An 11968-nucleotide genomic window follows, 5' to 3' on the forward strand; every position below is an offset into this window, starting at 1 on the left:
GGGCAAAATAGGCATAAAAGGCAGGTGTTTTGCCATCTAAATCACTTCGATTGGCTCCGATTCGGTGATCCCCACCCCAGTTTTGAGCTCTATCCAGTTTACGGAATCTTACAACGCCATCCGGGGGAAGAATTCCGTTCAGTGTTATCGCTCAACCACGTCCTGAACTCTCGAACACCATGATTTTTCTGAGCACGCACCTCTCGACCGAGGGGTGTATCCGGATCAGCAGTGACAGGACTCAAGACCCGAAATTCCCAGCATTCTCCTTGAAATTTGACGCCGATCAAGCCAAAATAGGCATTTTTAGCCGGGAAAACCGAAAATAGGAAAAATTGCCATCTTTCCGCTGAAAAAGGCAAAATTAGGCGTTTGAGGCATAATGCCTGAACTTCGCAGCTCTATTTATGAACATTCATCGTATCTCCGCTCTAGACAGTAGCGAATCTCGAGCCCGTTGAATTCCCGTATGTTCACAATTGCTGCAGGGATGTGGATACATCATTGCGTCAGCATGATGACCGGGAAAGCGACTCATAAGACTCCTAGACGAGGATTTTGTTGCCTTTTCGGAGTTGAGACCTGAGTTACGTGAAGCCCTGTCACCGATCCGGTGTGCATCTTGCGACAGGATTTCCTTGCTCATGCACAACGAGCTCCACCAGCTCCAAGCGTGCTCGACAACTCCCTCGCACAGAGCCGAGAGAGGTAGAACGGCCCGAGTTCGAAGTCTTCGTCATGAGTAAGGCGCGGCGTTGGGTTCCTCATCTGACTGCGCGGGCCAGCTCCTCTACGAGAGGAACTCCGGGTGCATTCAGCCTGCTTCGATTCGGACGCGTTCTGCATTTAGCGCTCACACTCCCCGACAGTGTGTGTTCCACGTTTCGTGCCGGTTGCTGTCTTTCGCACGCGCCAGAGCATAGAAAACAGTGAAAATGGTTCTCGAACTCGACGACTTCAGGGACGACAAGGGTGGTTCTGCGGAGAAGATTCGCAAGAATCAAGCCGATCGTTTCAAAGACGTGACATTGGTCGATAAGGTAAATTGAATCAAAACATTCCGTCTCTCGGTAGCCGAACAGATGTCAACGCTATTTCACCCCCGTCTCCTCCGTAACCAAACGCTCATCAGCGAGCCTACGGCGGAGTGCGATCTGCGGCTCATGAGACTTCTACCATCCATGGATAGAATTTCGAAGTATCCAAGAGTACGCAAATCCGAGTTGATCAGAGTCATGAGTCTGACTGAGATGAGAAACTTGACAATTATTCGTACAGGTCGTGGAGCTCGACAACGAATGGAGACGGCAAAGGCACGTTCTGGATCAGTGGAACAAGTTGCGGAACTCTTGTTCCAAAGCCATCGGTGACAAGAAGAAGAAAAAAGAAGCCGATGGCGAAGGGGATCTCCCGGGAGATTTCGCGCTTTCCCACGAACTCCTCAACGATGCCATATCGGCACTCAGCATCAACCAGATCAAAACTGTGAGTGAATCAATCCAACTCGTCACAATAGGCAAAAATGGATCGCACCCTTTGCATCGTCGAATTTTCCACACCGGATTAGGATCCTTTCGAGAGAATCATCATTCGCGGTTATGGACCTGGGTAGTGGTCGATTCTTGGGGAGGCTCCGGGAAATATACGTCGATGACGATAAGAAGCGCCGTCTATGACGCCCGTCGTGCTCGACCGGAGGCCAGGCCCAAGCATGCAAGCAGCGCGGGGATGACGCAACTCTCGGATGATTCGCATCATCACACCAAATTTCTCCTGGCTGCACCAGATTCCGTGCAATCCATTCCATCGGTGGTCCTCGGGTCGATGTATACGAACTCTTCGGGGAAGCCAAAAGCAGCGCGAATCTTCCCCGAGGGCAGTCGGAGCACCCAATGTAACATGAGGGCTGATGGAAATTCTGTGAATGCTTGCATCTTTTAACTGAGCAGAGATTACTCTCCACCAGGTGGTTGGAAAAATCGCCGAAGCGATCGAGTCCACAAATGTGCGTCTTGTCGAATTGGAGACCGAGAGAAACGAGAATCTCCGTGAGGTTGCCAACTGGCTCGGGAAAGACGTCGTTATCTCGGACAACGAAGACAATAACGCTGTGATAAGGACGTACGGAGACTGCACGACTTCGAAGAAGTACTCACATGTGGACTTGATAGTCATGATCGACGGTATGGACGGTGACAGAGGCACAGTCGTCGCTGGAGGCAGAGGCTACTTCCTGAAAGGTAATTCGCGAAATCTCGAAACTGGCGAGTCAATGAACTGATTCCCCGGCAGGACCCGGCGAGGAAATTTACGGTTTCTCTCAACTTTTAATTCTGAGGTCTCATATTTTCGTATCCTAGGTGCTGCGGTTTTCTTGGAGCAGGCTCTTATCCAACTAGCTCTGCAAAGCTTGTTGAAAAAAGGTTTCACCCCTTTGTACACACCTTTCTTCATGCGAAAAGCCGTCATGCAACAAGTCGCTCAGCTATCACAATTCGATGAAGAGCTGTACAAGGTTGTCGGCAAGGGCAGCGAAAAAGCCGACGAGAAGGAAGTTGACGAGAAATACCTGATTGCGACCTCGGAACAACCGATATGTGCTTTCCACAAGGACGAATGGTTGTCTCCAGCGGATCTGCCCATAAAGTACGCTGGTCTATCGACCTGCTTCCGCCAGGAAGTCGGGTCCCATGGAAGAGACACCAGGGGAATTTTCAGGGTTCACCAATTCGAGAAAATCGAGCAGTTCGTAATCACATCCCCGCTCGACGACGAGTCGTGGAAAGCCTTCGATGAAATGATCGGCAACGCCGAAGCCTTCTGCCAAGCTCTCAACCTGCCGTACAGGATCGTGAACATCGTCTCAGGAGCCCTGAATAATGCCGCGGCAAAGAAGTTCGATCTCGAAGCCTGGTTCCCCGCAAGTGGTGCTTTCCGTGAGCTGGTCTCGTGTTCCAATTGTCTGGATTATCAGTCCAGAAGACTGCAAATCCGCTACGGACAAACGAAGAAAATGAACGAAAAGGTGAGAGAAGGGGGAACCATTCTCTATCTTGCGTTCCCCGACGTGATAACCTCTCTGTGCGTCCGAAAAATCTCGATTTTGTTCTTCAGACCGAAACTTCCTCTTTCCAGACCCCCTACGTGCACATGTTGAACGCGACCATGTGCGCTACTACTCGAGTCATATGCTGTATCCTCGAAAATTGTCAGGAGGAGGACGGAATTCGAGTCCCGGAGGCCCTACGACCCTGGATGCCGGAGCAGTTCAGAGAAAAAATCCCATTCGTGAAGCCCGCCCCGATCGACGAGGAGCAGAAGAAGAAAGAGAAGAAGAAGTAGCTCAATCATAGACCGCCGTGAGGCCGGACGAATAAATTCAATCGCTGCTTTTGTATACATTAAAACAGTAGCAATGTTTGCGTTTTTATTCCATTTACTTAGACCCTGGCTGGTTCTCTATGAAAAACAACAATTCATCTTCGCGGCCTTCCCCAGTTCCTGAGAAGACCGATGGATGAGGTAAACGCTCGATATCTAGGTGAGAGTCAAGAATTCAACGAGATTGTCCGAGGGAATTTGCGATCACGCCTCCGGACACGAATATCTATTGATAAGAGACCAAACTTCACTCGATGCGTCTTCTCCACCGAACCCGTGACGTGGGAAACGATTGCAGTGGGGATAACATAAGGGAGGGTCCGGGACAGAGTCCGAGTTGGGTAAGCAGTGTCCTCGCTCCACTCGTTCTAATCACTAGCTTCCATTTATTTACACCTACCGAGGAATTATACATCTCCTATTCATAGTATAAAATGATGATGATATTATTATTGATATAATTTACACAAGAGCCTTGTTTCTACACAACGCGGACGGCGAGGTCTCTCGAGTCCGCTTTCGGGGTTTTTGGTTAACATGGAGAGTCGTCGCTCGCGGCTGCATACGGCTCGCGCGACATATGCGGGCGAATCGAAGCGAGCCGACGAGCGGGGACGCACGCTCAACTGTGATCAGTGGGGGAAACTTGGAGAATCATTTCCTTCTCCTCGAGCGTCAAGAGCCTTTTTGCCCTGTCCGCTTCTTGATCGGAATCGGAGCTGAGTTTCCTCTTGACAGCGCCCAGCGACGACGGTCGTAACAATAAATGAGGACTCTGGGAGCGATGCCTCTGTACGCGGGTAGGCGAAGGCGATGACGGAGCCCTCATGGCCTGGCGGATCGATGGAGAGTAACACTGCTTCGGCGAAGGGGCCTGATGATTCGGTGAGGGGCAGTTGAATATCGGTGAATGCAGACGACGTTGACCAGCCGGACTCGAGGGTGACGGCTGTTCATCGATGCTGAGGTCGTCCCAGGACTGCGATATGGCCAACTTGGACGTCAGCTCGCGCTCCTGCAACGCTTCGCGCATCGCGATGCCTTCCATTTCTTCCGCGCGAATCTGGTGGACCCGTGGCACCACGGGTGAGTGTGGGCTACCCGATGTGGACATGGTCCGACTCCGGAGACCTTCCCTAATGGAGCGAACAGAAAAGCCAGAATTAGTGAGGAACGAGATGGAAAACGTGGCGTATCCGTACACTAAGTCCAGAGGGGTTCGGAATGCACCAACCTAAAGTGAGCTCCCTGAAAGCCCGCGAGAGGAACGGGACTACTCGGCCTCGAAGTGCTCGCGGGGGACCACAGAGCTCCCAGAGCGGGAGTGATGAGCAAAGGCGCCGAGGAGCTCCGTTTCAACTTAGTTTGAGGCTGAAGGTTTGTTGGAGGGGCCGATGCCTCCTCCGATGAGCTGTCCACCTCCATCGTCGGCCCTGAAGACTTCAGTGCATGCTCACAGTCTCGTCGGGAGCAAATTCGAAGACGCACAATTTTCAACAAGGAATTAACGCACGTAGTGTGGTTGTACGAGATAAGACTACCACTGAAGCCATTGGCAGCACCAGCACTTTCACACTCACTCGCAGACGCGCACGCCTTCTGCTACAGGAGACGAGCAGACAACACTCACAGAAACCCAGGGAAACCCAGACACTATGGGTAAACGAGGCCGTGTCAGAACTTTCTGCGGAGTCCGTCGTGGTCGTCGTGTTGAGAGAGGGGTGGGAGCGGGCACTCTGAGAAGTTCATCACAATCCCGCGAATCCCTTTCGCATCACAAGCAGCGGAGGCTCGGCGAGGATCGTCCTCGAAAATCGTCCGCGAGAATGGGAACTCAATCTAGACAGGCTTCCCGAGAAATTTCGGATTCCCATCCCAGACACGATCCGAGGATCCTCCTGTGTGCGGGTTCCAAATCCCGAACTTGGACGACGGCAGAGAGACGGTCGAAACAAGATGACAGCGCCCGCTAGATTAGCGTTAGCGTGAGACAGTGATTCTTACCTCGGGGTCCCGGGCATCGCGGACAGCGCTGCGATGCTTCGCCGTGGGATGAGATTTTCGAAGCATGGCACTCGCGGACAGTGCCACGAGCTGGATTCCTGGTCGGAGCCGTCTGACTCCAAAAAAAAAACCTGCATGCGGATGAGATGAGAGGGCACCCGCCGACCGCCTGCCGCTCGAAGTACCGGGGAGCTCCGTGCACAAGATTAATAGTTTCCCGTCACATTGCGAGTCTTTCTCCAAAGTCGTGGCGAAGTGCTAACTACGCCAGCCCCTCTTACCGGAGCCGTCTTGGGCATTGACAGGAACGCTCCGCATCCACAGGAACCGCAGACTGCGTGCCGGAGGGATCCTCAACAGTCGTTCTCCCGCAGCCTAAACAAGTCATCGGATCATAGGGTAGGAGAAGAATCATTGATAGAGCTGTCAAACATCGCGAAGCTCATTGGAGGCGGACTGGGGACTATGATCTCTTCTTTACCTTGTCTCATCCTTTCGGAAGCACCCTCCATTCCGCATTGTCGTCCAGGGCGAAGCCGGCGATTTCCGAGGAAAACTCCAGGCTCGAAACGAACTTCCCGCTTGCGGCGAGGGACGCTCAGCATACCCGAGCTGAGAATACATCGTAGAACGCGGCCCACTGCTGAGGTCATCAACTCTATGCTTGTATCCAATAGTATTATGGATGCAGCTTCGAGATGGAGAATCGCGTATCCTGGGATCCCGATGAGCGGAAGCTGTAATCAGCGTGAGGAATCCTCGATCTCTGCATACGGAGGTTCATCCTGAGAATCCGTTCGTCTCCGGAGTTTTTCCCCCACACTCCTCGCGCACATTCACTCACGTTGCCGCTCGCAATAATTTAATGCCTTCCAGCCGCGCTCTCGATTCATTCTGCGATATCTCACAATTGGTCCCCCTTGTGGAGATCAATCCGCAGCGGAGAATTCCCTCACTCTCAGGCTCGAATTCATCGCGCATGCTTCGCGGCGCGGGCCACCGATAATAATCAGCGATTATTCTTCAGCACCACTCGTCAGACATTGGTCTAGCTGCCCCGCGATTCGCGAAGCGGCTAATAAGGATCAGCAGCCAATCATTCATGCATTCATGCCAGGCTTCGAGGTATTAGGGGGCTTCGGATCGGTTGTAGGGAAGGGAAGTACTACAGTTTATCATCGTAAGAGCCCCAATCGTAAGACAGGAAATCCGGAGCGCGATAATGGCAACGGTTTTCAGGACGATCGGATTTCGGTCGAGATGAATACCGTCGGCCCCGATTGTATATCAGTAGAGTCTATCCGAATCAAAGTTGAATTGAGAGCCCTCGTCATATCCAATGAGAAGCTTCTCCGCACAGTATCGTTGTCCACGGGGACAGATCGCTGGAAGACGTACGACTCCTTCCGGGGGCGCCGCCCGATCCGGATCAGGGAGCAAGCAAAGATCACCGACATCAGCGTCTCCAAGTTCGTAGAGACGAGTTTCGGTTCAGTTGAACTTGAGCCGTCTAGACCCCTGAATGGGATCTCCCCTCAGATCCCCCAGCACCATAAATCGCCCTTCGACCGTTCGAGTTGGATCCCACACCCAGTTCGGGGCCCGCGTGCCGTTGTGACAGATTTAGAAGGAGAGGGCTCACTGGCGGTTGCTGCTGCAGCGGCCGCTGCCTCCTGTGTGCCCTGTGTGTTAGTCTATTGGCAGCAGCGGTGGTGGCAGCGGTGGTGGTGATCTGTGGGTTGCTTGACGTCGTCGGTCGGTCGGCGCTCGCTCGATCGGTCGGTTGCTTGGTTAGTTGGGCGAAGGAGGAGGCCAGCTTGCTGTTCAACAACTTTAGAATAAGCTACTGCAAATCCCTGCTCGAGTGAGTCAGTCAGTGTCCACAGAGCGGGATTTTGAGCCTCCGATCGAGCCTACCCTGTGTCAGAACTCCGAGAGGAGTCGGGAAGCCGAGACCATCCAAGACGAACGAACGCACGGTCGGACTGCGGAAAAAGGTTCAACGTTCGCATAACCAGCAGGCATGTCTGGGGAAGGAGACCTCAATGTAGACTCGGTAATCTCGCGCCTGCTGGAAGTCCGAAGTTCCAGGCCTGGTAGAGCGGTTCAACTGAGCGAAGCCGAGGTTCGAGCGCTGTGTTTGAAGTCCAGAGAATTGTTCCACTCGCAACCTATCCTTCTGGAACTTGAGGCACCGCTTAAAATCTGTGGCGATATTCACGGACAGTATACCGATCTGCTAAGACTCTTCGAGTACGGTGAGTGCTATGGTGGCCAAGTGTATATATAGTCTAGTGTCCGTTTCTACGTGTGGTCACGGTCCGAACACCGAGAGTTCTTCCTCGACGTTGAAAGTCAGCGGGTCTCGCCAATCGGCTCTCTGTGTAGAGAGTCCGAGGACGGGTTCGGTACTGTGATGGATCGGGGCCTACTCTCATGACAGCAGAAGCATCAATTCCGGTCGGTGATGAACAATCAATGACTACAGCTCTGCTTATTGGTGCTTTTAGGTCAAGTTTAGCCACTATTGTTATGGTGTCGGCATGTTTGTGTGTGCGAGCTCGCGTGTGTAAGCCGCGATTGGCCGGCGTTTTTTTCCTGCCGAAAAATTAGCTGAACGGGAACCCGTCGAGCAGAATTTTCCGGCGGCGGACCCCCTCCCCGGTTCGGGAAAATTCCCTTTCTTTCCCGCTCAATAGACCTCAGATAATCGGAATCGAGTTCTTGGACCCCATCCGGGAGAACCCAGGAGTGGTCTTGACCGTCTTTGCGAAACATCAAGGTTTCTCCCAATTCATTGAATGTGCATACACGTCGAGTCTCAAGAATCGTTGTCTCGTCGGAGACGGTGTCTATTCTTTTTTGTGAGTCGAGGTAATAGACATTTCCTCTTTGTTCCTGACAATGAGTGTGGTGGAGGTTTTTTTCGACGGTGACGAACATGAATCTCACGATCGACTCATATCGACTGATGTAAATATCCCCTCGGATGACGCGTTCGGATGACGACGGTGTTGTTTGCTCGATCCGATCGCTCGAAATGTGCGATACTCGTGTGTAGTCAATATATCATCGAGACTGTGGTCCATATGTTATCCCGAGACTCGGTGCGCTCTTCGGATGATTGTCGTCGAACTTCGGAGCTCACCAGTACAAAAATTTCATTCTCAATCGAGCTGGACTCCCCGAGACTTTTTCATGCGCAATCTGAAACCTTGGATTCGCACTTGGCGCGGCAAACGTAGAGGTTAACGTCGTCCTTGTTACCGTCATGTGCGGGAAACCCTTCTCGATCGAGATAGTTTCCCAGCTCGCAGCTGTTCCGGGATCGAGCGCCATCGGAGCTAGCGAGTTGATCCCGGCACGAAGCGAGCGATGTGAGTGGATTCATCCCCGGAAGGTATTGATCCTCGAAGAGCGATTTCTAGGGGCGCCGGATCCGCTGAGCTCGGTCCCGGCTTGTTTGCGCCTCGCGTTGTATTTATAAACATTGTCTCGTCGTCGGATTGCTTATCTGGGACACTTTTACGGCGCTTGGGCGGCGGCGGTGGCGGCGTTTGCCGGTGGAGCTCCCGACAAGATGCCACTTCGAACAGAAGCCTGCAGCGGTCCGCTTTCGATCCGCTTCGAACCTCTAATCTCGACAGTAGTGGCGTGGAATTTCTCGTAGGACGACGTCAAGGCTCGTACCGGCTCTCGATGAGTCTTCGGAAAATCGAGACTAGCGGCGAACGACCAACGCGCGACGGTTGAATTAGCCAGAGGTCCGCTACTTCATAGAAATTTTGACGCAAAAACGGAATGCGTCAGTATCGAAGAGGGTATGCCGCAATCACATGCGACTGGCCGAATGCCTAAAATATCTCCGCTGCATAGATGTGGACGATCAGCGCTTCTTGTTGAACTACCTGCTCCATGATACGCTTCGCGTCGCGGATGAATTCAAACAGATCAGCACCTCCTCATGCCTCAACGAACATGACAAACACATTTCTTCGAGTGTTTATTTGAATTCGTCAGCGTCGATCGTCAACTTCGGCTGCGATGTATTTATAGACGCATCACAGTGAATGGAAAGAAACTCCGGCTCGAAGAGATAAACAAGTATTTCAGCGGCTCGTAGTAGGAATCAGCTGTAGGTAGTTGATAGCTAACGCGACCGTGTCGTGGAGGCGGTTCCCGGGTGTATTTAAGGCTTTCGTGGTTTCCGTGCGCAGGCAGCCATCCAGAGCCGAGAGCTCCCCCTCGTGTCAGAGGCAAAGGAGCTTTTCGAAATAAATTCCCCGAGAGCCAGGCTCCTACCAACAGCTGGATATCGCCGGAGAGAGGGTTCGCTATACTGGTCCCGGATGGCAAATTCGAGCGGGTCGGGTGGAAACCGGCACCTGCATATTTCCGCCGAAAACTGGAGTCTAATCTAGGCGGTTGTCGCTCGGACGAAATCCTCGCTCGTTCCGTGCTGGGGCCGCTAACTATCATCCAAACGTCCCGTCGGCATGCGGGGAAGTCTGCGACTGGACTTTGGCGCGTGCGTCAAGATCCCGCTGCATAATGTGTACCAAGAGGGATCAGTGGCCGGGATTTCCGAGGCACGACAGCTCTCGATACTGAGTCATGAATGTTTTTGATTGCAGGCGGCTTCCCTCCAGAGGCGAACTATTTGTTTCTCGGTGACTATGTCGACCGTGGGAAGCAGTCTCTGGAAACAATATGTTTACTGCTTGCGTACAAGATCAAATATCCAGAGAATTTCTTCCTGCTCCGGGGCAACCACGAATGTGCATCCATCAATCGCATTTACGGATTCTACGACGAATGCAAACGCAGGTGAGAGCTTGGTCGGGAACCCTTGTTCATTCTGAATAATTGTTCGACGGTGGCAAAGCCCGCGAACGCGATTATTTCTGTAGCTCGATGTTATAGGAGTTGCGTTTGAGAATGGAGATAAATAAAACAAGTGCTGCATGAGAATACCGTTCGTCGAATCTCGTTGGTGCTAGACATAGGAAGTTTCCGTTCGCTTCGGAATGCCAAGAGATCGTGTAGGTTCTCCGGGCCGAACTGTCCAGCTCGTCGAAGCGATGCTGTTTGCTCTCAGGGCGAGCCTTCCCCGCAAGTGACTAAGTGAAATCTCGTGTGTTTGCTTCCCTCCAGATACAACGTCAAGTTATGGAAGACGTTCACCGACTGCTTCAACTGTCTCCCGATCGCTGCTATCGTAGATGAGAAAATCTTCTGTTGCCATGGCGGCCTCTCCCCGGACCTACAAAACATGGAGCAGATCCGTCGCATCATGAGACCCACCGACGTTCCGGACACAGGCTTACTCTGCGATCTTCTGTGGTGAGTTCTACGTGATCTAACTCGCTGCATACGTCTTATTTTGTGTTCCTTGGCACCCCGACGAGGAAATGCTGGGTTCTCCGGCGACGACGGCGGAGGCGACGACATGATAATGGTCGCACTCGACGAATTCTTCGACGGCACGGTAACGACACGTTTGTTGTTGCAGGTCGGACCCCGACAAAGACGTCCAGGGCTGGGGAGAAAATGACCGCGGGGTGTCATTCACTTTCGGCGCCGACGTCGTCTCGAAATTCCTATCGAGACACGACCTCGACCTCATCTGCCGTGCTCACCAAGTGGTGGAGGACGGTTACGAATTTTTCGCCAAGAGGCAACTCGTCACGCTCTTCTCCGCTCCCAACTACTGCGGGGAATTCGACAACGCGGGCGGTATGATGAGCGTCGACGAAACGTTGATGTGCTCTTTCCAAATACTGAAACCCTCAGAAAAGAAAGCCAAGTATCAGTACCAGGGTCTGAACTCGGGAAGACCGGTCACACCGTCGCGGGGTCCAGTCAAAAAGAAGTGATGATCGACTCGCTCGCTAGCTAGCTCGAAAGAGTAGCTCGCCTCAACTACGTACGAAACCCCAGCGAAACTCAGCGAGGATCAAGACCAGCATCTCATCAAAATCTGGCGTCCAGCCGGGCCCGGCCGGCGACAAACGACCGAGCCCTCGTTGTATATAGGAACGAAGCACCCCGACCGATGGTCTGTTCATACTAGTACCGAGCTCTCACCCTGATTAATTCACCACCGACGACGACGACAATATCCGTTCAATGTTGTGGCATTCTTTGTTTTTCCCTCTCTTCGACTGCTGGCAAGTTTATGGCGAATACAAGTTAGTTCTCGAAACACTCGACTCCTCTCTCGACATAGATTCGACTGGAGCGTTGATTCCGATCCAGCGTGTTCTCTTGCTCAGAGTTCGTTGCGGTGCAGGCGACGCCGTCGATTCGGACCGCGCTGTGCTGTACGTCTCGCAATTCCAGCTCTCGTCACGTCTCGTGTTTATCGTGTCACGAAGCTTCACCCTGCGTCACTCTGCTATCGATCGAGCCTCTTCCGTGCACGGCGGCCCTAGGAAAAGAAAGGCATCGATATTCCCCAAGGACTCGAGGCACTCATTGAATGGCTCGTAAAATTGGAGCTCGAATAAGGGGGAGGGGGCTGTGCGAATCCTCGAATCACTGGGCTTTCATCTGTGTGGTCACGCGGGATCCGATGTGTCAT

General features: G+C 52.7%; 3 protein-coding genes across 3 annotated transcripts; 2 read left to right on the top strand and 1 right to left on the bottom strand.

The window, feature by feature from the left end:
* Positions 1-867: 867 nt before the first annotated feature.
* Positions 868-3409, top strand: SerRS (Seryl-tRNA synthetase). Its single transcript, XM_003747076.1, has 5 exons — positions 868-1040; positions 1279-1485; positions 1967-2240; positions 2361-3025; positions 3136-3409. The coding sequence occupies exons 1-5, from the start codon at positions 936-938 to the stop codon at positions 3340-3342; spliced, it is 1458 nt and encodes a 485-aa protein (XP_003747124.1). The 5' UTR covers positions 868-935; the 3' UTR covers positions 3343-3409.
* On the bottom strand, positions 3388-4981 carry LOC100907249 (protein FAM122A). The gene is made up of 2 exons (XM_003747151.2): positions 4616-4981; positions 3388-4517 (listed from the first exon to the last, which is right to left on the bottom strand). Exons 1-2 carry the CDS (start codon positions 4804-4806, stop codon positions 4004-4006), a joined length of 705 nt encoding a protein of 234 aa, XP_003747199.1. The 5' UTR covers positions 4807-4981; the 3' UTR covers positions 3388-4003.
* A 2085-nt stretch (positions 4982-7066) lies between these two features.
* LOC100908285 (serine/threonine-protein phosphatase PP1-beta catalytic subunit) lies at positions 7067-11579 on the top strand. Its single transcript, XM_003747079.2, has 4 exons — positions 7067-7643; positions 10020-10212; positions 10540-10728; positions 10898-11579. The coding sequence occupies exons 1-4, from the start codon at positions 7409-7411 to the stop codon at positions 11259-11261; spliced, it is 981 nt and encodes a 326-aa protein (XP_003747127.1). The 5' UTR covers positions 7067-7408; the 3' UTR covers positions 11262-11579.
* Positions 11580-11968: the final 389 nt, after the last annotated feature.

This window comes from Galendromus occidentalis, unplaced genomic scaffold (genome assembly GCF_000255335.2).
Source record: "Galendromus occidentalis unplaced genomic scaffold, Mocc_1.1 scf7180000077512, whole genome shotgun sequence".
In the NCBI taxonomy this organism is placed as follows: domain Eukaryota; kingdom Metazoa; phylum Arthropoda; class Arachnida; order Mesostigmata; family Phytoseiidae; genus Galendromus; species Galendromus occidentalis.

Excerpts from the sequence above, each read along its gene's own strand:
- LOC100907249 (XM_003747151.2), bottom strand. The coding sequence starts at position 4,806 with ATGGAGGTGGACAGCTCATCGGAGGAGGCATCGGCCCCTCCAACAAAC. Across the intron at positions 4,518-4,615 it reads TTTCAGGGAGCTCACTTTAG|GGAAGGTCTCCGGAGTCGGA; the intron begins GTTGGTGCATTC and ends TCGCTCCATTAG.
- LOC100908285 (XM_003747079.2), top strand. The coding sequence starts at position 7,409 with ATGTCTGGGGAAGGAGACCTCAATGTAGACTCGGTAATCTCGCGCCTG. Across the intron at positions 7,644-10,019 it reads GCTAAGACTCTTCGAGTACG|GCGGCTTCCCTCCAGAGGCG; the intron begins GTGAGTGCTATG and ends TTTTGATTGCAG. Across the intron at positions 10,729-10,897 it reads TTACTCTGCGATCTTCTGTG|GTCGGACCCCGACAAAGACG; the intron begins GTGAGTTCTACG and ends TTGTTGTTGCAG.
- SerRS (XM_003747076.1), top strand. The coding sequence starts at position 936 with ATGGTTCTCGAACTCGACGACTTCAGGGACGACAAGGGTGGTTCTGCG. Across the intron at positions 1,041-1,278 it reads ACGTGACATTGGTCGATAAG|GTCGTGGAGCTCGACAACGA; the intron begins GTAAATTGAATC and ends TTATTCGTACAG. Across the intron at positions 3,026-3,135 it reads CGAAGAAAATGAACGAAAAG|ACCCCCTACGTGCACATGTT; the intron begins GTGAGAGAAGGG and ends TCCTCTTTCCAG.